The sequence below is a fragment of the Corythoichthys intestinalis genome, chromosome 13, assembly GCF_030265065.1.
Source record: "Corythoichthys intestinalis isolate RoL2023-P3 chromosome 13, ASM3026506v1, whole genome shotgun sequence".
Lineage (NCBI taxonomy): Eukaryota > Metazoa > Chordata > Actinopteri > Syngnathiformes > Syngnathidae > Corythoichthys > Corythoichthys intestinalis.
Window position 1 is genome coordinate 1,814,006 of NC_080407.1, and position 25,939 is coordinate 1,839,944.

The 25,939-nt window shown below is 40.5% G+C and overlaps 1 protein-coding gene and 1 long non-coding RNA gene across 3 annotated transcripts; both read left to right on the forward strand.

Moving 5' to 3' along the window:
• Positions 1–475: 475 nt before the first annotated feature.
• Positions 476–10,718, forward strand: syt10 (synaptotagmin X). 2 transcript variants are annotated; one of them, XM_057855444.1, is made up of 7 exons: positions 476–797; positions 2,387–2,783; positions 4,852–5,413; positions 6,092–6,212; positions 8,718–8,889; positions 8,961–9,090; positions 9,292–10,718. In XM_057855444.1, exons 1-7 carry the CDS (start codon positions 587–589, stop codon positions 9,361–9,363), a joined length of 1,665 nt encoding a protein of 554 aa, XP_057711427.1. In that variant the 5' UTR covers positions 476–586; the 3' UTR covers positions 9,364–10,718. The 2 variants fall into 2 exon arrangements, with proteins under 2 accessions (XP_057711427.1, XP_057711428.1); XM_057855445.1 differs by having other exon boundaries at positions 476–782.
• Positions 10,719–13,261: 2,543 nt separating this feature from the next.
• Positions 13,262–24,717, forward strand: LOC130927775 (uncharacterized). Its single transcript, XR_009066517.1, has 7 exons — positions 13,262–13,324; positions 14,346–14,566; positions 14,675–14,742; positions 19,234–19,509; positions 22,798–22,915; positions 23,599–23,665; positions 23,749–24,717. It is a non-coding gene; the product is annotated as an uncharacterized LOC130927775 (long non-coding RNA).
• Positions 24,718–25,939: the final 1,222 nt, after the last annotated feature.

The window sequence follows — 25,939 nt, forward strand, 5'->3', positions numbered from 1 at the left end:
ATTTCAGTAGACTATACTTTTATGTGAGTATCTGCTTTATTCAATAAAGGTTGAGAAACACAGTTCGAGAATACATATAAATTGAATGAAAATACAGTTATAAATTGAATGAAATACACTGGTTCTGTCGCCCCTCCCAATCAAAATGGATTGGACGTCTAGCGCCGTCAATGGTGGCCAGTGAGTGAAATGAGTGGCCTATTAAGGGTTAAGGGAAGTATTCATTTAAATGGCTGCAGTCACATACTGCATCAAACAGGTTTTAAGAGATACTGAAAATCTTCAGAGAGGGAGCTGTTGAAACATGCTCCAATAATTACGGCATCATAAACCATCTCTCCACGCTACAGGTTGTCAGTCCCGAGAGGAGTGGGTGTTCCCACATATGGTAGGGGATGTACTCTGAGCGTGCAACAGGTTTGCCTCACTCACTTCTAACGTGCGTGGAGGCTGCCTGCTCTGCGCGCCGCCTGTTGCGCTCACTCGCCTCAAAAGCCCTTCCATCAGCGCATCTGCTCTAAGAATGGACGCAGACGGTTCCGCCGCCCGCCTTCGCCGCGAGGGTGCCCTGTGACCGGTGGGCCAGATGAACCCCCGGCGTCCGGATTCGTCCTCCTCCGGCATGCAATGGCTTAACCGGAGAGACATGAGCATCCGGCGCGGGGACGGCGTCACGCTGTGCCAGAGGGCTCTGCAGATCGTCACGGACCTTTGCCTGACCGGACATGTGGATCTGGAAAAATGCTCTGATATTTTTCCCCTGGAGAGCAGCAGCATACCAGGTAAAGGACATGCAGGTAAATGCCAATTAAGTCATTACCCTTTTCTTTCGTCAACTTCAGTGGCGCTTGCAAAGAAATAACTAGAACAATCCAACAATTCATGTCACATATAACTTAAACATGCTTTTTTAAGCATATTTGGCTGTAGGCATCGTCTTCAAACTGTAAAATTCACACTATGCTCAAGGTTTCCGGGGTACATCCAGATACTACGTATATGCGCTGTTTTAAAGTTGTACTTCTATAAGTCAACTGGAAGCCAAAGTTCAATCTGGGATAAGGCAAAGATATCTGAACCAGCCTGACAAATTAAATATGGATTTTGGCGGCCCAGTGGTTAGTTAGAGGTTCGGCACCTTGGACAGCGACCTCACCGGGAACACCACGAATAGCACAAGAATCATCAGCACCCTGGAAAGCGACTCTCCAGAGAGGTGACCACCACTCCTGCAACCGATTGCCTGATTTGGCCACACATGGTCTCGAGTCGCCAATCAAGGGGCTCTCCTCAGCGTATAAAAGGAGGGAGAAAATCACAACGCGAAGCCCATGAGACGTGACTATGCGGGAGAGCTTGATGGTGGCAAGGGTGTTTCTACTTGCTATTTTGAAGCCCTGATTGGGAACCCATTCTAACAGTTTTTTTTTTTCTCTCCAGGAGTAACGAAAAACCCCGTAAGTGGCATTCCACGGCGATGCCGTGATCCCCGAAATGTTGTTTGGTTTGTTTTCCTCTTTTTGTTATTGATTGAATAAAAATGGGCCGCAAGTGTCCAACCTGTTTGCATCCGGTCTTGCCTGTTCCTCCTTTCAGCACCGACTGTTTACTGGATAAAAATTTGCAAACCGCAAACAAGCTGCAGAATTAGAGGTAAAACACCATGTACGTGTTAAGAAACGATTACCAAAGTGGGAAGTTTAACACCATAAACTCAGGAGAGACCCACTCCGATGTTTCAAAATACTTGTCTCAATGCATGAAATATGACTGTGATAGACATCTAATGCATTTAAACTGGGAATGGACTACCATCGATATGCTAGCATATGACCGAGCTTCGATTGGATTAGAATTGCTTATCATTTACTAGTTTTAATTCTATTTGGGATATCAGAGATTTTAACCTTTGTAGCCCTGGCAGGGCTCTTCGTTCTTCAGGCTAGCTTCTACAAGTTCCAAGGTGGAGACTTAAACAGTGGGGTGATCGATCTTTTCCAGTTGTGGAATATCCTGCACCCTGACATCTGCAACATGACTGTTTTTAAATATGGGTTAAAGACCCACTATTTTTTTACTAACTTTTTCTCCTTACTGGGGTAGCCCGGTTTTAATGTTCAAATTTTATCAGTTTTATTTGCTGTGATGACTTGTAGCATGATGCATTGTTATTTTTTAAAATGTTTTACAGTACTTTTCTGTCTTATATTTATCATGTACAATGTATTTTGCCCTGTAAAGCACTTTGAGGAACTCTCAGGTTTTTGCAAAGGCCTATAAAAATGCATTTGATTTGTTGTCTACAAGTGATAAACTCATTTAAATTCACAGCAGATGATGGATGTCTGGGATCGTCAATGGTGCTCTTTTCTGTTTTTTTCTGCAGACATCTCCATCAGTCTCCTGGCCGTGGTAGTGGGCTTTTGCGGCCTTGCCTTGCTGGTGGTGTCGCTTTTTGTCTTTTGGAAGCTCTGCTGGCCTTTCTGGAGGAGCAAAGCACTGACAGCCAACGGCGGACACGACGGTCTCCATGTCGCCTTTCCTGACTCGCCTACCCACAATTCGCCACCCTTGCCTGATAAAACGTCAGCGTTGGAAGAAAAGAAGCACTGGCCGGAAGCGAAGGCAAACTGCAGGAGCACGGTCAAGCTCCTGGAGGCGGCCATGAAAATCAGCCAGACGTCACCAGACATCCCCGCCGAAGTGCAGACCACCCTGAGGGAGAAGCTGAGCCATCAGGCCAAGATCCAGAGGCAGACCACCGAGCCGACGTCATCCTCGAGGTACCCCCTTTCGCACACTTGTGTCCGAATGGGTCATGTTGACACGTGATTCTGCGTCTGCGGGCCATTTTGGCACGGTCACGCTGACCTTTACATTCTCTCGCTGGAATTTTATGTCCTAAGGATAAAAGAAAAAAATCAAACACTCCAGGCTCAAAGTGGTGTCACACAGTCTTGGGAAACCACTATCCGCTGTACGTGTGAACCCAGCTGCCATGGCAACGCCTGCAAGCCACCCCAGTAATTAAACAATCACCCCACACTTTGCCTTTGTTTTCAAGGATGGCATTTCAAGGCCAATGCCCATAATTAGCATTGCCGTGGGCTGCCTAAAGACGTGATGAGGCAGACAGCTGTGCGTATGCGCGTGGACGCTCACGCCACACACTCTCCGCTTGGGATCACTAATTAAATACCAGTCAGCGCCCGGTGACTTGAACTCGTGTCCAGATTAAAGATTCGTACGGCAGGTATTATCTCTTAAGGGAAACCTTGTTACGAGGCCTCGCTTTCAATTATGCGAATAGGAATAGCTGTTTTTAATACAATAAGTACTCTTAAGTGCCTTTTTATTGAATAACAGGGCTGAGGGGCAACATCTTATATGCTGAAACCTCTGTCTGACAGTCTTGCCTTGCTTTAATGTCTTTTGTAGACTATTAGATGGACTCCCTTTCAAACCGTGATGATTTTTGGTCATTTAAAAATATGTAACCCCATATAAACCTGGCGCCCATGTAAGTAGACCTCACATTTAGGGTCATGACGGCCAAACTTTAAACAAATGTTATCCAAGTGTGGTCTACATTATATTTCCCCCCCCAAAATGTAGTAATTATTTCTATACTGTACATTAAGCATATGCTTCCTCCAGTCTGCCTTTCTTTTTCTTCGGTTCTTTCTTTCTTCAGGCAAATCATATCACATTTTATAATTGCCAATGATTGTCAATAGGGTTGTTCCGATCATGTTTTTTTGCTCCCGATCCGATCCCGATCGTTTTAGTTTGAATATCTGCCGATCCCGATATTTCCCGATCCGATTGCTTTTTTTTTTTTTTTTTTGCTCCCGATTCAATTCCAATCATTCCTGATAATTTTTCCTGATAATATATATTTTGGCAATGCATTAAGAAAAAAATGAATAAAACTCGGACGAATATATACATTCAACATACAGTACATAAGTACTGTATTTGTTTATTATGACAATAAATCAAGATGGCATTTACATTATTAACATTCTTTCTGTGAGGGATCCACGGATAGAAAGACTTGTGACTTTGTATATTGTGACTAAATATTGCCATCTAGTGTATTTGTTGAGCCATTTAACTTCTGCCCAAATGCATGATGGGAAGTGCAACCATGACTGTGCGTAGTGCTACCAATTGATATATCTTCTCTGCGTTGGGAAATGACATAAGGTGTTAAGAAAAGATCAATTGCTACCTTGCTTCCCCACATTGCTTCCCACGATATTTCTAATCGTAGGGAGAGGGATTGTAAGGCTTTAGCCAATTAAAAAAAGGCTCCAAAGTCTGCCAAAATTCACTCTACTCATTTTACGCTGCCTTTTATCTCTCTACATAGGTAAAACGGCGCCATTACAGATTGAGCGCGACAATGCGTGAGTGGGTCGTGCAGTGCATGCATTAATTGCGTTAAATATTTTAACGTGATACATTTTTTAAAAAAATTAATTACCTCCGTTATCGGGATAAATTTGATAACCCTACCATAAGCCTAAACTAAAGACTCTGGATGAGTGTAACACATTATGTCTGTAACGTTAAATACAATTAGAAAACGATTTAATTAAAAAATATATATATATTTAAAAAAAAAGGCATGGCCGATATTTTTTTTTGCCCATTCCGATACTTTGAAAATGACGTGATCGGACCCGATCGATCGGGACATCTCTAATTGTCAATGATACCGATGATGATAATAAATATTTCATTCATTCATACTAGTGTATATATACAGAAACACACCCTGGTTAAAGCCCCCAATAAGTTGATAAACATTTCACCAAATTGGCTCACGACAGCATTTTTCCACAGGCACAACTCATTCCGTCGACACCTGCCACGCCAGATGAACGTCAACAGCTTTGACTTCAGCATGGACGCCGTGCCTTTCAGACAGTCCTCCACGACAAGTATCGGCAGAATCAAACCGGAACTTTACAAGCAGAAGTCCGTGGACTCTGACGGCGAACCCAGAGAACCCATCGAGACTTGCGGCAAGCTCAGCTTCTCGCTGCGTTACGACTACGAGGAGCAGGCGCTGGTAGTGAAGATCCTCAAAGGCATGGATCTGCCCGCTAAAGACTTCACGGGGACATCGGACCCTTACGTGAAGATCTATCTTCTACCAGAGAGGAAGAAGAAGTTCCAGACGCGAGTCCACCGTAAAAATCTGAATCCCACCTTTGACGAAACCTTCTGCTTTCCCGTGGGTTATGACGAGCTCTGCAATCGAAAGCTTCACCTGAGCATCTTCGACTTCGACCGCTTCACTAGCCACGACATGATCGGCGAAGTGGTGGTGGACAACCTTTTCGAGCTCTCTGACCTTTCTCGAGAGGCAGTGGTCTGGAAAGATATCCATGCCGCAACCACGGTGAGTCACTTAGAAAAAGTGTCGATTCTGCAGAGAACAATTCTGATTCTGAAAAAACAATAGTTGCAAAGCAAATTTATCCAATAATGATGCCACGCTTGGGCAGATTTATTTGCATTAGCCATCTGCTTGACTTGGAAATTTTGCACCTTGCCCTTTATACCGCGTTTTGATTTCTGTGGAAGATATTAAAATCTGTGCTAATCTATGCAATTGCATATTTCTGGGGAGACTTGTCAATGTCCTGGCAAATGAAAAGCAATTATTTATATCTTAGGTGAAGTGGTCCCTATGTCGCCCCTGAAAGGCAGTTATCATTCAAAAGTGGCTCTTGAAACACATTACATAAATCCAATCACACCCACGTTTTCAGAAACTCTTCACTACTAGTGCAATTATAGCAACAAAGGAAACCAGCAAAAAAACTCAACATTTGATGATCCAAACAGCCGACGCTTAAAAATGATTCAGGCAAGACAAACAATTTTACTACATCAACGAAATCCTCTATGCTTTTTTGAGCATCAATCTGCTGCAATACACTGGCTGGATGACATAATGGCTTCTCTCCAATTAAGGGAACTTTTCAGTTGGAAAGGTTACATAATCAAGTCTACCTGCTACAATCACGCATTTCGTAACAACAACATGAACCCAGTCTTCATTCTCTCCCACCAGGAGACCGTTGACTTAGGGGAGATCATGTACTCGCTGTGCTACCTCCCCACAGCGGGGAGGATGACTCTGACGGTCATCAAATGCCGAAACCTCAAAGCCATGGACATCACAGGCTCTTCAGGTACGCCCACCCATCAAAAAGCACTCACAGGACTGCGAATCTAACTCCACAGGAGGTGGCCACTTAAAAGTGTCAACAGAGAGAATGAAACGGGGGGGGGGATACCCGGAAATGAGTGACTAATTGGGAAGACTTGAAGTCTTATGCTCCCGCGTTGCGGTGACGGCGCAGCGACTGCGGCGTCATTCGACATTCGATGGTTCTCCGGCCAGGTGACGCGTTGCTCTGTAATTCACCGCCAAGCCACTAGAGGGGTGTTGTTATGTTTGTACGGTTTTGGGGCATGCTTGTTGACTTCCTCTTGTTTAGTTTAACGGAGAAAAAAATAAACAATGCAAGATGGAACGCTTGAATGTGGATCTTCAGCTCATCCACATTGAATAAATGTTGATCGTACAAATGTTGAGGCGCAGGCGGTCTGTCCAACTTTTGATGCCGCAGAGAGTTCTTCTAGCCTCGGGTGAAAACCAGCTAGCGGCTAGCTTCAAACTAGCGTCGAGCACTGCGTCCAGCGTTTTGTCAGAAGTCTGCAAGGCCCTCTGGCCCGATTTGTTTGCTGTGTCCTACAACCAGCCAGTGTGAAGCCATAGCATATTTCTGGCGTCTATGAAAGTTTCCAAACTGTGTTGGAAGCCTTGGTGTTAACGTTATCATAAAAAGCACTGAGGACTCTCAATCAGTGATGATGGTATCGTGTGTGAACTGTCCGTTATTGAAAATTAAAGATCAAAACAACTCTTTTGACACCAAACCTGTGCTTTATTCTTCATATACTTGAAATAAGTCACAGACTCACAGCAAACACATACGTGCAAATACGTCCCAAAAATACGACAGTGATAAACAGCTGGTAGTTTTTGGCTGACCGGGTCACCGCTTCGTGTGGCTACTCGATTCTGAACACACACATCTTGGTGGTTCTTCCATCTTTTTATTCAATCGCTGACCTTGCCATTTGGCAAACTTTATGATGTCTTGACGAGACTTGCTCTTCGATGATACTCCCGTCGGCTTGGTCCATTTTTGCGTCTAGCAAAATAATGTTTTACAATGGCGGTGATTTCGCGCTGAACCGGAAATAAGTCTGAGCGAACCAATCACAGTCCATTTCCGCCACGTCATATGCGTTGACGTGACGCTAGGGTTTGAAAAATCAATGGAGGAAGTCGGCGTGATGTCACGATGACGTCACCTCGCTTAGCAACGGGTCGCCATTTTGCGAGGGGGGAACGCGCAGCTAAACATTCCATTGACAAACATCTGAAATTCATATATTTCAGGTGTGTTTTGCATCTTTTTTCCGGAAATAGTCTTAAACATGGCTTACTACTATCACGAGTCACTGCCGACAGACGCGAGGAGGCGGTACAATTTAAAATTACCGTGTATTGGCTTGGAAATTTGCCCTTACAAACTTACAGCTGATAGCTGGATGAACAATCCAGAGGAATGGCCTGCAGTGGAGTTCGGAAACATCTACAACTACCTCATAAAGTCACCCAGTAAGTTGACCTTTATCAATTCTAGGCGACGAGTACTCACTATTTTTATTTTTCCATTTTTTTAAAAACCTTTTCATTGCCTTTAAGATACTTTTTGCATGTATAACCCTCTAATCCTTTTAACCATTGTTTTTTTTTGGGGGGGTTAGCTTTGAAGGAGTTGACCACATTAGTCACGTAGCGTATTTAAACCGTCCTTATTTGATATAACTACATTTAAGTATTTTCTTAAGGCATTTTATAGTACGTTCTGCCTGTATGCATCTAAACAAAACAAGTTTAGAGCGCACGGTAGTACTTTGGGTGTCAAATTCGACTCATGTAGGACGTTTCGCTGATGTAGCACATTTTGGCAGAACACGGTAATTCACCTCCAAGCGTTATTTAATTATTTAAGTTACGGTTATAATAACCACTGCCTAGTCTATTGAATCGTAGCAGCTAATTGGGGCAAAAAAAAAAAAAAAATCGATTAAAGTTTACTCACCAGTAATAAAATGTCTGCTGCAAACGTAAATGTGCTTAGATTTAGGCTCCCACAGGCGAGAATAGTGCACGGAACCGTCTTCTTTTACTGTTCCTCGATTAATTGCTTTTAGCCATTTGTTTCTCCTTCTCGCGAGGAAGAATGAAGAACTTCAAATGCGGCTCCGAACTCTTCCTTGTGTGACAACCGGCAGCACAGCAACATTTAGCCATTCCGCCGGAAAAAGAGATGGCAAATAAGATGGAAGTTCAATGCGTTTGTATTACAAGTGACTCGTCTTTTGCCCCATTGTCAATATGGCGACGCTTTGTTGTGGCTGGTGACGTCATTAAATGCCCGGATGTCCGACTGCCTCTATAGGACCGCATCAGGCTACGGCGTAGGGTCGTAAATCGGGTCTTCCTTGACGGCGCAGGTCTGACGCGGAAGTATAACTCGGCCTGTAGAAGATAGATGGTAATATAGTTACGCATACACGGCATTTATCTAAAAGACATCGACTGCCTTGTCTTTCAGATCCGTATGTAAAAGTCCACCTGATTTGTGACGGACGCAGGCTGAAGAAGAGGAAAACAACAACCAAGAAGAGCACACTCAACCCAGTGTACAACGAGGCCATCATCTTCGACATACCCCCGGAAAACGTAGAACAAGTCAGCCTCTCCATTATGGTGATGGATTACGATAGGTGAGCTAATGTCCATGCCGTTTACGCGTTCAGCAACTCTCAATTTGGCCGCAAATACGTTTCGCCGGCAGGGTCGGACATAACGAGGTGATTGGCATTTGTCGCGCCGGGCCGGATGCGGAAGGCCTCGGACGGGATCACTGGAATGAAATGTTGGCTTACCCGCGGAAACCCATCACCCACTGGCATGCCCTGGGAGAGGTAGGCTTGTAAACCTTTAATAGGGCACTCGTTGAACTTATTGACCGCTATTGACTGTGCTAGGTGTCCAATCTGTTTTGACCGGGAGGGTTTGAAAGGACATTCGTTCATTTGCCCGCCCCCAGTCTTAATGGAGTGGACGTCTATCCCTGTCAATGGCACTTAAACCATTGCATGTTCTTGGCGTTACTATATCCTTAGGGGCCTGGAAGGGGTGCAAGCTTCGAGAGTCAAGGCTCATGTACATCACCCAAACCTCCACAGACGCCGTAAGGTAGCGTCAAAGTTGATAACGGGTTGTATTAACGTCAATCCATTACCTTAAAAAATTTCTATCAACTTCAAGACTTTCACATTCGTTGATCCTGATACATTTTGCCCTCGCTGATATTTTCTCTCTGAAATGTCAGGGCTGCAACGGCTCTGTGCCAGAAAAAAAAACATTTACAGGGTAAAAATATTTCAACGAAAACTGGATGCAAAAGGGCTGGGTTCTTATCTCAGAGTATGCATCAGTCAACACAAGCAGATCAGATCATTAGACTGCGCGAATGTAGCAGATAAATGTAGCAGACATACAGTATGTAAAGATTGATCCAAAAATATATTTATTTTTATTTATATCCAATGTAACTACTATTTACTGTATTTAAATACTGATATTACGATCAATGTCAAACTACAAAGTGATGTGATGGTTCTGTGCTTTGGTCGCAAATACAAATGAACAGTCTATATACACAATACAGATGTACAGAAAGGTTAATTCTCAATGGATGTTTCAATGTGGACAAGATTTAACACGTACATAATTCAGAAAATAGGAACCGTATGTCAGTCTGACGTCTAAAAAACGAACAAGCAAACAAAAGTTAATGAAAAAAATTTCTGCATCCACTGTTTCGGTCCAGGATGCTACGGTAATGTTGGTTAGCGTAGTATTCAAGTTTGGTGTCTTTGATCAGCTCAGACAAGATAATCTGTTTTGATCAACTTGTGCAATTTGTTATTTTTAAACTTTTTCGACTCTTGTGGAGCAATGTGGTACTAACAAAAGAGCACTGTGCTAGATTGCTAGCTTCACAAATACATCAATTCACTTTTTTATTTGGAAAAAAAAAAATCCAATTTGAAGAAAATATCAAATGGGGACATATAGGTTATCATTTTCTTTGTTTTGTTTTTGTTTTTTTGGCGTGGAAACAAATGAATATGTATGTACATTTTTACACAAAGCCATACAAGTATTGATGCATCTACAATAAATGTCTTGTCAGTAATATTAAAAAAAGGCTATGTACTGTTATGAAACCATCACAAGCACACTGTACAATGACGCTTTCTTCTGCACTGCCGTACATGTTAAAAATCGATATTTTATTTGTAGCATGGTTCATGTTTTATTTATGGAAAATGTTAGTGTTTACACTTGTACATAATGAAAAGTATGTATGCATTTCTATTGTTTCGTGACAGTGGAATCACGTTTCTCATGGATTCTGTACTAAGACGTCACGTCATGTCATGATCAGTTTGTGATAACTTTTGTATTTCAAAGTCCAAATTTGTACTATCATCACTGTATAAATTTCATAAGCATTTCAACAAAATAAACCAACATTTTACATCACGTGCCAATGATGCTTGGGGCTTGTTTTTGTTGTTGTTTTAAACATGTCCCATTCCACAACCTGCAGTGGGGCAGTGCCAGTTTGCAGTCTAGTTAATACAATAAAATGTAGTTCGTCTTTCAAATTTGTCTGTTTTTAATCATGTCAGATTTTGACATTTTTAACCGTCATTTGTACGAATCTGACAAACTTCACTGATCCTCGAAAGCATGCAGAGAAGCAACACCATCTCTAGTTTGTATCTGACAAAGTCAACCAAAAGATTTGGCTTGGTTGGTATAGTCTTCTGAAATTCCAGAACATGTTTTTTTTCATTATGTTCATGGTGTGAATTAGCACACTGCTAATTGCCACGATGGTTGGAAAAAAAAAAAATCCATCATTTTGAGGGCCACACGTACGTTACATGCTCGATCTAGCACGAGACATCTTACTTTTGATATCGGCAAAGATGCGCACAAAAGGCGACGATTCCAATGTTGGTTTCCCTTGGCAACGAGCATTTCCAACTGCCCACTTAGGATGGCCTAATTGTTCGGTTCACTAATACGTGTAATTTAAGTTTAAAAGGCAGTCAGGCAGGCTTTTTGCCGGGGCTAACGTCAACAATGCAGCTGCTGCATTAGTCACACTTTTATTCTTGGATTTCTAAACAATACTGGGGCAAACATCTTTGAAAGACTAGTTAAATCAATCAGTGTTACTCAGATATATAGTACAATGAAAACAAAACTACTAGTGGCCTACCGCACTACGAGTAGTAAATCTGCTACTTGTTTAAGAACAGATTTTTTTCTTCGCAAACACTGAGCATACTGTAAATATGCATGAGGGTGGAAATTCTGTTGGATCAAATTTGTCGGGAATTTGTGCTATTGAGTGTCGACAGCTCCATTTTATCATTAAGCAGACGCTTTTCGATGCACACACTGCAGGTCAGAAGTCACGCCGCTAATGGCGCATCGGTAGCCGGTGCTCCTATTCTGAGGACAACCGGCGTTAAGGGGCTAAATGGGTAGACAGTTATGTAATGTCACCAGCCATTACGGCTATAATAGGTGGTTATATGGCGCCTCCATTAAAATGAATGATGGCTCCGGAGCTAGCACATATTGTAAAAATGTAAAATAGAAGCTAAAAGTATGCTTGCCTCGATCTACTATAGTTTATTGTCTAATACATTCATTCGCTGCCAGCACTTCAAATGCATTTGACGTCTATTGCCGTCAATAGCAGCCAATTAGTTTAAAGAGTGGGACAAACGACGGTGTATTTTTCAGAGGTGTACAGAACGGTTCAAACAGTCAAAAATGTACACAAAATGCAAGACTCCTTTGTGAGTTTGTCTACTACATCTACTACTCTTAATATGAGGATACGGTGCAGGTTGATAAGACACCAAAATTTTTCAATTAACTTTTTCTAAGTCATTGGCTTGAAGTTTCTTCAGTTGTCATTGTCGTAACCACAGCGGATGTGCATCTCTTAAGCATATTAGAGAGCTACACTTAGAACATTGAAAATGATGACGATATACCAGGGGTGGGCAAACCGGTCCGCGAGGGCCGCAGTGGGTCCTGGTCTTTGTTCCAGCTGATCGAGCACAGAGCTTTTAACCAATGAGGTTTCAATGGAAACAAGCACCTGACTGCAATCACCTGATTGCACTTATAACACACCAGATTGGTGAAAAGGTGTCCTCTTGATGGGTTGCAGCAAAAACCTGCACCCACAGCGGCCCTTTGTGGAATAGTTTCCCCACCCCTGTGATATACCATTTTGATAATTTTTTTTTTTTTTAAATTAACAATTTACATTTCATTAACCACATATGGGTAATTAGATTCTTAATTCGATTTCTGTGCGTGTTCTTCATTAGTGTACCACATCTAAGAAGAAAATAATCAAGCATTCACAAATTTGTAAACAAAAGGGTGGACATGTAACCGTATATAACATTACTGAAATCTAATGCTTAGTTTTCCTCATGTTTAATAGTACGTTGATGATAATCACTTTAGGAAAAAAGATTTTTATGATGTAATGGCACTAATATAAGAGCTAATAGCCTTTTAAAAGGCAGCTCTGTACACGCTCCATTCGCATGGAACCTTTTAGTCTTTTCATGACTGTCGTAGCTGTCTAATGTATGGTGAAAAACGAGGCGAAACCCTTATGGAGTGAGGAGGAAACTCATGACTTTATCAGTGGAGGGAATGACTTGAACATTAAATATTTTATTGCTTGTAGAAACTCCTGGAATAGCGAGATTTACACACGTAAAACCGATTGAAAAGTTTGCAGAGTACAGCGAAACTCCAAATCGACGTTGTTGTGTTCCTTTTATGGGTTCACACTGTGAATGGAATATTCGTCACAATAAACTGCACGGACGCACTCGTTAGTGTCACGCCATCTTTTCCCACTGCTTTGCCAAGTTATACCAACAGGTCGAACGCCGGCATTATAGCGGCACCTTGAGGCATTTTCCTAGTACAACAGGACAGAGTTCTGCTTGATGACGTAGTTATCACTTTTGCCGCTACTGTCGTACAGTCACTCGACCGCTGCTCAGCTGTTGTCTTCGAAAAACTTGACAAAAGGTAAGTCGGAGCAAGTATAAACTTGAATTAACGTTTCCATTTCAACTTAGAATTTTTGCACTCGATGTATATCAGTTTATTGTCTGAAATAATTGAAGGGTCAAGCAAAGTATCTGGTTTAACGCGACGCTGCCATTATGCTTTACATGTTTACGTCTTCACTTTTAAAAAAATGAAACTCCTTACGTAGCCGAGCAATTTGAGCGATAATTATTTATCAATTTGAATACGATGCTCATGTGTTTATGCTCCATTTTTAAACTGGAAAGGCGTTTATTATCCGAGCAAACGAGGAACATAGTTAAAAATTAGCGTTCAAAACCCGGAATTGTTCGTCGGCAACTTCGGCGGGCTCACTTCCCTCTGAAGATTTGAAGTTACATTTAAACCTATATTTTTTCCACTTGAAATACTTGTGATAAATGTATTTCGCTTCGGTGTTAATTTTTAATAAAGGTGTTTTCCAAAATAATGTTTTAAACAAGACCTCTATGTAATTTTGCCTTAAAGTAGACTTTGTGCAGCAGAGCACAATTAGCATTTCGGCCTGTTTTTTCGACTTAAAGTACCTTTAAAAATGTGTACTGCTTCGATAATTTTGTTAAAACACGACGTAGATGACATTTTAATTCATTTTAAAGACCACATACTTTACTTTAGCTGCTTATACACACATTCTTTTTGGCCAGTAGGCATGTCCAGGCATCAAAAACATAAAATTCGGCTGTTTTTTCGACTTAAACTTTGTTACTCGATGCAAATGGGTACAACATTTTCATTTTATCCTCGGTGTAACCTTATTTCTTACCGAAATGCAATGCCATTCTTTTTCATTCCATTTATAGTCCAGCAAGACAAGTATACATTTGTCGCTATTAAAGTTATTAATTTCCAAAAATGACAAAACTCAATGATTAAATTCAGTCAAGTTTACAGTTTATTATTATTTTTTTATTCAACTCTAATTCATTTCACGAATTAATTCAAATACTAATTATATATATATTTGTAATCCCCACAGTTGATCAAATCCCTGCCACAGAATCAGTTTGTGCTGGTTTCTGTACCAGCACGACCAGCGCCAGAACACAACAAATCCAGCTGAGCCTTGGTGGATTTGTTTTGCGTTTTGGTAATTGTCTCTGCTGGTGCAGAACCAGCAGATGCACAGATGGAGGACAAGGACAGCATCTTTCCACCTGTCTCCTACAACCAATCTCCATTAAGAATGCATCATGGCGTGTGAGTAACATGATTTTTGATTTTAGAGCAGAAATGTTGCTAAGGACATGGCATCCAGTGTGCTTCAATCATTGTTAAGTAAGTCGTCTTTTTTTTTGGGGTGCTGAGATGGAGGAAAACGGCAGCATATTTCCACCTGTCTTCTTCAGTCTTTTTCCTTGAAGACATCATAAAGTGTGAGTAACATGACTTTTATCATTTGTTTAAAAAGATAAATGTAGCTGAGGCCATGGTACACAATGCCATCTAAGTACAATGAAACAGAAAAACAAAACAAAAAAATAAACAGCTTGGGAGTGTTATTGAGGAATTCAGATTTTTATTCATGTGATTTGATCAATTTTGTTTGTAATAACTAGGACTGTTCCAAACGACCAATTTTCTCCCAATTAGTCAGCAGATTATTTTTTATGATCAGTGGACTGATCTAACATGTATGTATATTTTTTTACCAATTTAATAATGAAGTTTTTGTTGAAGCTTATTAATTAACAAAAAAAATTTTGGAACACTTAAATTCTTTATTAACGTATAAATAATAAACATAAATATCAATATTAAATCACAAACAATGAGGTCAAATGATGCTGGCAGTCACTAGTGCAAAAAAATGTAAACGGAAACACTGTGACTTCACCTTTTTACCAGTAGTCAAAACAATTCTTACTCTTTTTGTGGTATGTCTATATTGTTCTAAATGTTAAAATGAATTGCAATGGGCCTCAGGGCCGGAGTGGGACTCATTTTCGGCCCTGGAATTTCATGCCTCAGACTGGCCCACTCATTTAAAATTATGTCATTATGCATACACGTGTTAAGTTCAGTGTTCTCTAAAGCCGTGTCCTGTAATTCTGTGTATTCCAATTCAGTGCAGGTCATGGTTGTTTAACAAGGTGGCTTTATTTTAACAAGTGCAACACAACATATTTTGAACAAATTTAAAAATGGATTTTTTAAAAAACTATATTAAATGATACATTTGAAAAATAAATTAGGCCTGTCAAATGATTAAAATTTTTGATCGAGTTAATTACAGCTTAAAAATTAATCGTAATTAATCGCAATTCAAACCATCTATAAAATATGCCATATTTTTCTGTAAATTATTGTTGGAATGGAAAGATGAGACACAAGATGGATATATACATTCAACATAAGGTACATAAGGACTGTATTTGTTTATTATAACAATAAATCAACAAGATGGCATTAACATTATTAACATTCTGTTAAAGCGATCCATGGATAGAAAGACTTGTAGTTCTTAAAAGATAAATGTTAGTACAAGTTATAGAAATTTTATATTAAAACCCCTCTTAATGTTTTCGTTTTAATAAAATTTGTAAAATTTTCAATCAAAAAATAAACTAGTAGCCCGCCATTGTTGATGTCAATAATTACTTACACAATGCTCATGGGTGCTGAAGCCTATAAAATCAGTCGCACCCAAACGCCAGCGGAGGGCGGCAAAACTCCATAAAGCACAATTAACAAGTGGGCATGTCATTGTACTGTCATTTAAATCTGTCTGAGCAGGGCATGTGCGTTAATTGCGTCAAATATTTTAACGTGATTCATTAAAAAAATTAATTACCGCCCGTTAACGCGATAATTTTGGCAGCCCCAAAATAAATGAATAAATAAGACCTTTTCTGCAACATCAAATATTAACAAAATGAGTGCTTACAGATAAAACAAACATAGCAACATAACAATATGAAAAATAAAGAATACGTGTTGCACATTGTAACAACTTCTAATGATACTATTATCCATTTTCCATTTCCACTTTAAAAACGCCACGTAATTGATTATATTAATTCTAATGTTCACTCGCTGAACGACATGGCAATCCTACCTTCCAGCTCTGCACCTGTGGTGTGTTCATTATGGCTAATGCTTGCTGCTACATATCCCTTGTGAGGTGCTACAAGAAGCCAAAGTTTCCACAATTACATATTGTCGTATCACACGGTGCAAGTTGCATTTTATTCGCCATCTGGCCTTACCACTTTCGTTGTAATCCTCTGTAGTTTGAGGCAGCAAGGTCGTTGCATGAAAAAAATTAGCTATTTTCGCGCATTTTGCCGATTCTTTCACGAGTGCTTTTCTCTTTTTAATTCTTATTTTTCAGCGCCACCCTTGCTCTTTTTATCCATCCGAGCACCGAGATAGCAGCTAATTTGGCTCAATACAGACTACAATTAGGGGGCGGAGCTGCATGCTGTATTTTTCGTCTGCACACGTGAGGATGAGTCTGGAAAAAAAAATAATACTGTTTTTTTTTTTTTAAGACGGCCCACAGGGACAGCGGTAACAGAATGTAAGTTATACTCAGTGACACTGTCATAAATAAATACCAAACAAAAAATGATAACAGTGTAATTTTTTTTTTTTTTTTTTAATAAAACGCGGACCGGCCCATCTGGCCGGCCGGCCCTTCTGGAATCGTCCAGAAGCTCCCGATTAGTCACTCCGGGCCTGATGGGCCTCATGTCCCAGACAATCATTTTCAGAATACTGTGTTTGAGTTCAGATGTTCTTTCTGGTGTGCATTCCGCATTTTTGGGTGAGGGGGAAAACTGTTCAACTTTAGTTCGATTTAACCTGAAAATAGATAAAGCAGAGGGCATACAGAAATATTACCACAATTATTTTGGATGAAAGGCACACATAGTCATAGTAACAAAAATGAAATATATAGTATTAATTTTATAGTGTACTACTATATGTATATACACAATAATACTTTATAATATGTAACTAATGGTGCAGTCATGGATGACAGTAAGCATGCCAGGGCTGTGTTTAAATATGTATTTTTTTATAATATACTGTATATCTAAATATATACATTTTTTTTTGTTTGTTTGTTTTCCCCGAGTGGAATCTTCGATTGATTATTGTTGTGGATGTAATAAAAAGAAATTTGTGTGTGTCTCGTTACTATTGAATTGCTTCAATTTTCATGTGCTGCACAAGATTTGCCAAAGGAGGTCGGTCTTTCTAACATGGTTGCTGCTGGTTCTTCAAAAGTTTGATTGTAGTCATCATCAAAAGTGTCTTAAGAATGAATTTAATTTTTATTAGTGGGTTTTAAATTTCTTCAAGTTTTATGACACCACATTGCGTGAAGTTGCATCTGAGAAATCTGCAATTCCAGGACTGGGTAATTTTTTGAAATTTTGAACTGGAATTGGCATAGTATTGTCCGAAGTGGGTCTTCATTTTCACTTTATAAAACCCATAGGCACCCTGTTAAAGGCATTCATCCCACACTTGTATGTATTTAAGTTCTCACTGCTCCATTAGATAAGGAGTATAAGAAGGTAAGTCTAATCAAAAATATATGTATATATTTATGTTCAACGAGAGCCGAGAGCATGCAGTCACTGCTACTGGGTGCCCATGCGGGAACTAACCAAAGGCAGTAAGTGTTTGACGGAGGTGTCCGGAGAAGGTGGCTTGCCGTGCGGTGCGGGCTCGTAAAGTGGGGATGACAACGGGGTTCCGCAGGCACGGCTGCGTTCCCCCAATAAAGACGGCCGGTTTAAAGCCCCTGCTCGAAAAATCCCTGCGAGCCCAAGAGAAGGCCGGGAGCGTGGAGTCACTGCTGTCGGATGCCTGTGCAGGTACTAACCCAAGGCAGGCAGTGTTTTGAAGGAGGTGGCCTGACAGAGAGGCTTGTGGTGCGGATTCGGTAAGCGGGGGCGAGAATGGGATTTCCGCAGGCGCGGCTGCGGTCATCCCACTAGACGGCTGGTCGAACGCCCCTGCTGGAAGAATCCCCGCGAGCCCTCTGGATGGCCTGGAGCGTGCAGTCACTGCTGTCAGGTGCCCGTGTGGGCACCAACCAAAGGCAGTCAGTGTTTGACGGAGGTGTCCGGAGAAGGGGGCTTGTCGTGCTAAGCGGGCTCGTAAAGCAGGAATGAAAATTGGGTTCTGCAGGCACGGCTGCGTTCCCATAATAAAGACGGCCGGTTTAAAGCCCCTGCTCGAAAAATCCCTGCGAGCCCAAGGGAAGGCCGGGATCGTGCAGTCACTGCTGTCGGGTGCCTGTGCAGGTACCAACCCAAAGCAGGCAGTGTTTTCAAGGAGGTGGCCTGACAGAGGGGCTTTTGGTGCGGATTCGGTAAGCGGGGGCGAGAATGGGATTCCCGCAGGCGCGGCTGCGGACATCCCATGAGATGGCCGGTCAAAGGCTAATGTTCCAATTGTTGAAAGCACAGAAGTGTTTAATCAACAACTAGCACATTTATATTTTGCATTTTGTTTTCTTACTGTATTGATAATGAACCGAACCGTGACCTCAAAACCGAGATTTTTGTGTACTTTTACACCCCTAGTTAGTGTCATTATAAAATAAAAAATGATGTGTGTACAGTGAACAATACCGTTCAGTGCCATTGATGGAGAAAGACATCGGATCATTTTTAACCAGGAGGGTTTCTGGCCAGTCCTCCCGGTCAAATGGATCAGACTTCTTTTGCCGTCAAAGGCATATTTGACTAATCTCTATGTAGGGATTTTTTACTGTTGACAGTGTATATTTAACCAATTAACAAATGTTAGTATCCTGAGGATATACATAACAGTTGTAAAATACAATGTAATGTATATATTGCATTAAAATGGCAAAATAGAACTCTATTCCTTTTTGGTTCCAGGAGTGTTGGCGCAAGAGCAGATTGAGCACATCCATGTGCCAGCCTCAAGTAAAAGCGAGTGTCCGTCTCCATAGACGCCGAGCTTGATGTCATGGCAGCAATCCAGGAAATGTTGAGCTTGTAGTTTGATCAACATATATCAATTGGTAACTGATATCTGTTCTTTCAATAGGACGGGTGATATTTTGACCCTACATAGTGGATATTCTCTGCAGTTGACCTGAGTGTCATCAGATGTTGGAAGACTAGAAGAGTCACCGAGAGCACAGCCTGATTGTAATTGTTGCCATTTTTCAAAGATGAGTATTCAATAGCCTTACTTTTCTTAAAAAAGATCAAGTCTTTCCATATGTAGCCTAAAAACAGAGCTGCTAAACATGCCGTTAAAGCCTTTAACAGGCATGAAAATCACTCACCTTTTGGCGAAATTCGCCGTTTTGAAGTCAAAAAGAGTGACAGACATGAATTGTGTAGATCCGAGGAGAAATTTTTTTGGGAGGGGGGTCGTAAGTCCATCTAACTAACTTACGACATGTTTTATTGAAGCAGCTAAGCCTGTCACGCAATGCAATGAGTCCATTTATCGCAAGATAAATAAAAATGAGGGCGGTAATTTTCACGGCTGCGTTTTACCACCTCGTGCGTGCATACATTTGTGCGTGCTTGTATAGGACATGAGACTCAAGTTGTGTCCAGATGTTTATTGGTCAACAACACGCCGTAGAATTACAGTTCACACATACAAAATAAGGAATCACATCCATAGTAAACACTGTAAACCAGGGGTCCCCAACCTTTTTTGCACCACGGACCGGTGTTATTTGGGTCTTTTTTTTCCACGCACTGGTGTTCTGACAAATTTTGCATCAAAAATTTCAACGATGCGGTTCTGCACATGCGCGTAACGTTAAATATCGCCGCAAATGCAGCGATTCCAAAGTAAACACTACAAACTTTCTTGAAAGAAAGGAATATTAACTTAGGTTTGATCATGGACTTGTAGAAAAGTTCTCCTCAGATACATCCTGCCTTGTAGCTGCACACAACAACTTCACACCGCTCTTACCATTAACGACTTCGCCTGGTTGTTAAACATTAATTAAGAAGCCCGCTTCACAAAGATACAATGTTGGAAATTGTAGCAAGGTTTTCAACGCTCTTGAAGCGATGTCAGGATAATCCAGAACCTTGGTAAAGTTGTTGTCTCAAATGTACGTTTAATAAGGTCGCCGTCATTTGCGATCTCTACAAGTTGATCTTCCTGTCGCTCAGACATGCTCGAATCACTCGGTTTATTCACAAACGGGTCACGAATCCACTCCTTCGCCGTTCGTGGGCCTTCGTGGTTGTAGGCTCGTCAGGTGCCCTTTTCGCCGTAAAAATATCTCCAAAGACGTCTGTTTTCCAGTCATCTTCGCTCGTGTGGGGGCTAATTATTTCCGGGGACAAATGTGCTGCGCCCGCGGCCGAGCAGTACGTTATTATTGAGGACAAGCGCACATAGATATATTATATACACAAACAAGATGTTCTGCTAGCAGTCCAATCAATGGATTTCTATGACGACATTCTAATTTATACCGTAGTATTATATCTAGAGTAGACAGGGATATTGGTGTGTTAAGCAGGGACACAGGGTTCATTCAGCCAGAATGCGCTCGTTATTAAATTATTATTTCTGTGCTGCCCGGTAGCAAATGCGTCACGGACCGGTACCGATCCGCGGCCCGGCAGATGGGGACCCCTGCTGTAAACGTTAGCATTGGTACACTGAGACTGATGGGGGGAAAAAGACAACTTACTTTAGCCTGCTATAAAATATTGGCAGTTTTTTTCCAAAATGCAAACTTGCGGTTAAAAGGTGACTCTTCAAACGTGAAAAATCGATGGTTAACAGCATTTGCAAACGAAAAAATGGAAAAAAAAGAAACAACTATTCACGACACCACTAGCAAAGATGAAAAGTGCTTTTTGCGGAGTGTAAAGTTGTTAGCGGTTTAGCGTACGCACTTCCTGTGAACATTTCAAAATAAAAGCATGTTACGTTTGTCATATAAATAACGATTTCTTGAGTTAATCCAATATACTTCAGAATTAATACGATAATATGAAAATGCTAAAATACTACAGAATTCAGATTTTACACTAAGAGTAACTTTAATATGACACCCTTTTTAAAAAATATGATTGGCAATTAATATAATTATTATAATACTATTATATATAGTAGTATACTATAATAAAAATACTAGTCTTTTTTTTTTTTTTTTTTTTTTTTTTTTTAATAAGAATTGTTCTGAATAATGTTGGAAAGGCAAAGTCAGTGTTCTGAATCGGTTTACATTCCATTCTTTCGCACTAGTAAACGCTATCAGGTAAGCCTGCACAGTATATCAATTGAACATCGCCATCGCAATGTGCGCATGCGCAATAGTCACATCGCAGGGCGTACAATTTTTTTTTTTTTTTTTTCAACATTTAAACTTTTGTTTTACTTCATGAACGCAGCAAGTGTGCAGATCCTGGATTAAACTGAGTTATAAAAATTAGGGCCGATGGCGCCATTTTTCAGAGCATCGGAATTTAAAAACAACATACATTCATGTTTTTCTGCTTCATGCTCATACAGCACCGCAGTGTCTCACTCTCTGTCTCTAGGCAGCGCGACCAAACTGTTTTTCTCCGTCAACAATGCAGCTATCCTGAACGGAGCTATTCAAGTTATTTGGTGAAAATTTTCTCGTTTTAATATCGCAATATAATATCGCAAACTCCCCCAAAATTGCAATGACAGTTTTTTCGGATATCGTTCAGGCTAACTATCAGCATTTGACCTCAGTGTGTGATTAATTATTGTTATTTACATGTTTATTTGTACTTTAAGAATGAATTTAAGTGTTCCAAAATGTTTTTGTGAATTAATTAGCGTCAACAAAAATTAATTGCTAAATAAGTTAAAAAATATATATATATATTAGTCAACTTATTGTAAAAATAGTCGGCTGACTAATCGGGAGAAAATTAGTCGTTTGGGACAGCCCTACCGGAACATATTTCCTCTACACCCATCTCACCTTTTTAACCCCTGACCCATTTTTATGCCTGCTTTAACTATGGACGAAAATGAATAAATGACATGTTCATGTTTGAATATTTACTTATTCCTTTATTTCAATATTGTCACACCTTAAAATAGTTGCACTAGTCGTTTTTTTCTTCCCCCAGAATGAATGAGTAAATATATTACAAAAAACATTTATTTTTTTTGTTTTCTGGGGGAAAAGGTGATTTTAATAAGGTGGCAATATTTCTTTCAACTTTTATTCATTTTCTCGATCAATAGCGCCGCAATGAAACAAAATTGAAATGGAAAATGTTGAAATGCAGAAATAAATGAATACTGTGCAATGGAAATTTTGAACTATTAAAATAAAAACGGAAGTTGAATATAAAATTAAATGCATACAAAATGAAATGTTGAACTATGGACATCTTAATGTATGCCAAAAAAGGAATTATCAAATTCCCTGATTCCCGGCTTTTGTGCATCTTCACTGTATTCAGGAGAACCTATCGACGGGAAGTTTCCTAAACTGTCCACGTTGGATGTACGAAGAGCTTCTGATGCCTACTCCACCAACTGTCATCGTAAGGAAGGATGACGCCTGCCTGCCACTCATTGGTGAGCCTCTATGTAACAGAAGGGCAATTCAGTAGTTTCTTGGTGTAATAATTTTCCAGTTTAGCTTAAGTGGAGTGTAATGAACTGCTGGAAAACCAACATTGACAGGAATGTCAAAATGAACCTTTTAGGTGTTGTCATTAAAAAAAAAAAAAAAAAAAACGGAAGTAATTTCATCTACTCTTACTACTGCAACCACGAAATACTCAATGCATTAAATTAGCTGGTTTGTTTTCTTACAACTGGTAAATAAAATAGCATAGTGTTAATTGGATCATAACAAAACAACTGTTGTAAAATTTAAAACAACGTAAAAAGTGAACGATCCTGTTTCGGTGCCATTGACAGCCACGGACGCCCGATCCGGTTTACCGGGAGGGATCTGGCCAGTCCTCCCGGTCAAACGGATCGGAAGTCTTGTGCAGTATATGGCAGATTTATTAACGAAATATTAACGCTGTTAGAATATATAACATTTGTCAAATAAATTGTATATACAGTACTACATGAATATGGCAAAATTTAACTTGAGCATATGAAATTATTAATGGGTTAAATGCATCTATGCTTTAGTGAAATTATTCAGTTGGTTTAGTTTACAATAAGTTAAATGTTCGTTTGATTTAGAGAACAGCCCAAACTTTTTTCATGAATTAAAAGTAACAACACATTTTCTCTGTTAGGACAATCATTTTGAAGGAGTGGAATCAAGTGCAAATGGTATTCTAAGTCTAATGTACAATTCATCCAGTTAAGTATAATGAAAAGATCCCCAATCTTACAATAGAAACATACAAAAGTGAATAATAAGAATAATGCATATACTTTTCCAGGAGTGGTCTGTAGCAGATTGAGCACGTCACAGCAGGTGAAGCAAGCATTCGTCTGCACGGGCCGAGCACAACGGCCTGATCGGTCAAACTTTACTACGGACGGGTGCGACGTCACGGCAACCAATCCAAGAAATGTTGACTTTGTACTGTGGTCATGTCATCAAACATTGTATATAAATTATTGTCAGCCGTATTTATTTCAATAGGATGGGTGATATTTTGAGACTAAGATCAGCAGTTCCACGACCTTGCAAAGCCTGAAAAGGGGATGTTCTCAGTAGTAAGAGGCCACTCAACCATATTGCATAACTGCATATTTTAACAACTGCCATTGTAAATATGTGACAGTAGAGATTGTCTACCCTCGATTTTCCCCCAGAAAAACTTTCATCTGACCCAAAAATGGAATGTACCAAGTCAATATTAATGTGAAAGTTTAGAAAGGGTGACGTGATGCTACTTTCTGCTGGCACTTGAATGGTGTCTATTTTAGCACTAAGCTAACAGTAGTAGTATTTGTAGTTTTCTAGTTGTGTTCAAGAAATAATCAAATGCACTACAATGTATATATTGAATGATCACAATTCAGTGCCATTGACAGCCAATCCAATTTGACCGGGAGGGTGTTGGGCAGCCCTCCCGGTTTCATGGATTGGACATCTTTTGGCAGATTTAGTTAGTAAAGTGTACGTTTAGCCAATTGCACTGTTGCAATTGTTTAAATAAAAGGAACGGAATGAGAAGCCAGAATGGTTTAATGTTGATGATCATAACGGTTCCTAATGGGTTATTTTATAAACTGGCAAATACACACTGATTGGATGTCTATTGTGTCAATTAGTCCGTTTGTACGGAGAGGGGCCTGCAGCCCTCCCCGGTGTTGCATGTTTGGTACCAAACCAAGCATTTGTATTACTACGCCCTTTTTTTTGGCACTTGATGTGTTACGAATGCGAATCCTAAATGCGAAACTCGCCACCCCCCCCCCCCCCCCCCTCCCCAATTAAAGGTGTTACGTTCATGCAACAATGTCTGCTAGACAACTGAAATTTTCTGTACTCATTGATGGCTGTGTTCATGTGAGTTATGTCAGCCAATAAACTATGATCAAGGTGTGGTTATTATTTTCCAATGCTTTGCCAGCATTGGAAAATGTGTGAACTGTTGCCTAATAGGCATGGAGCTAATATGAGATTCTGATGGGACAATATCCATTAGTATCAAAGGCTGTTTAGGATTTGAAAAACATTTGTTTGGGAATGCTACAGTGCAGATATTTGGGCCTGTTTACCTTCTAGGATATAGATGTACGATTTGATGCTAAATGAACTTGATCTTTGACTATTTTTACGTATGATACAAGTTAGTGAAAACAACTGGCATTCTCTTGTCGTTGCAGAACACATGGGTGCCATTGTCTTAATTACAGGCCCATACTCTTTTTGAACCACTAGTGGTCACTGAAATCACGCACATCTCATTTAATTAGTACAAAGTAATTGGAATTTTTTTTTTTTTTTTGCCTTTTTGTTTAGACACCTCCATGGCTCAGTTGCCAGTACTGCTGATGAACTCTACAGAGAATTGTGGTTCAAACCTGCTGTCGCATGTTTTTATTTTTTGCTCATTAATGCACTGTCCAAACTTTGGATAATTGTAACCGTTTGACAAAATTGAAACAAGGTAAACCCCAGAATGAGGGTGTTGAAAGCTGCTGCAAATTGCTCACTTATGTTTTTCTTGTCCCAGTCTGAAAAGTAAATGCTTCTGCGTAAGTATTTTACTGCCAGTCCCTTGCCACAGATGTCTGGTTAGCACAGTGGCAGTGCCCTAGATTAAGACCCAGTGGGTGTGGGTTCAAATCTTGTGCACGCTCACAATGTACTGAAGCTATTGTTTAGCTAATGCTCCATTATGTGGTTCGAACAGTGGATGGATGCAGTTTCGAGCAACAAATCCCAATGACTGGATAAGTAGTGTGGTGAAGGTAGAACCCAGACTATATGGGTTCAAATCTTGTGTGTCCCCCTGAATCAATTTTTTCAATTTTTTTTTTTTTTTTGCTGGCTGGAGGCAGCGAGAGCCCCCTTCCCAGGGCGCGAGCTGCTGGAGGCAGCGAGAGCCCCCTTCCCAGGGCGCGAGCTGCTGGAGGCAGCGAGAGCCCCCTTCCCAGGGCGCGAGCTGCTGGAGG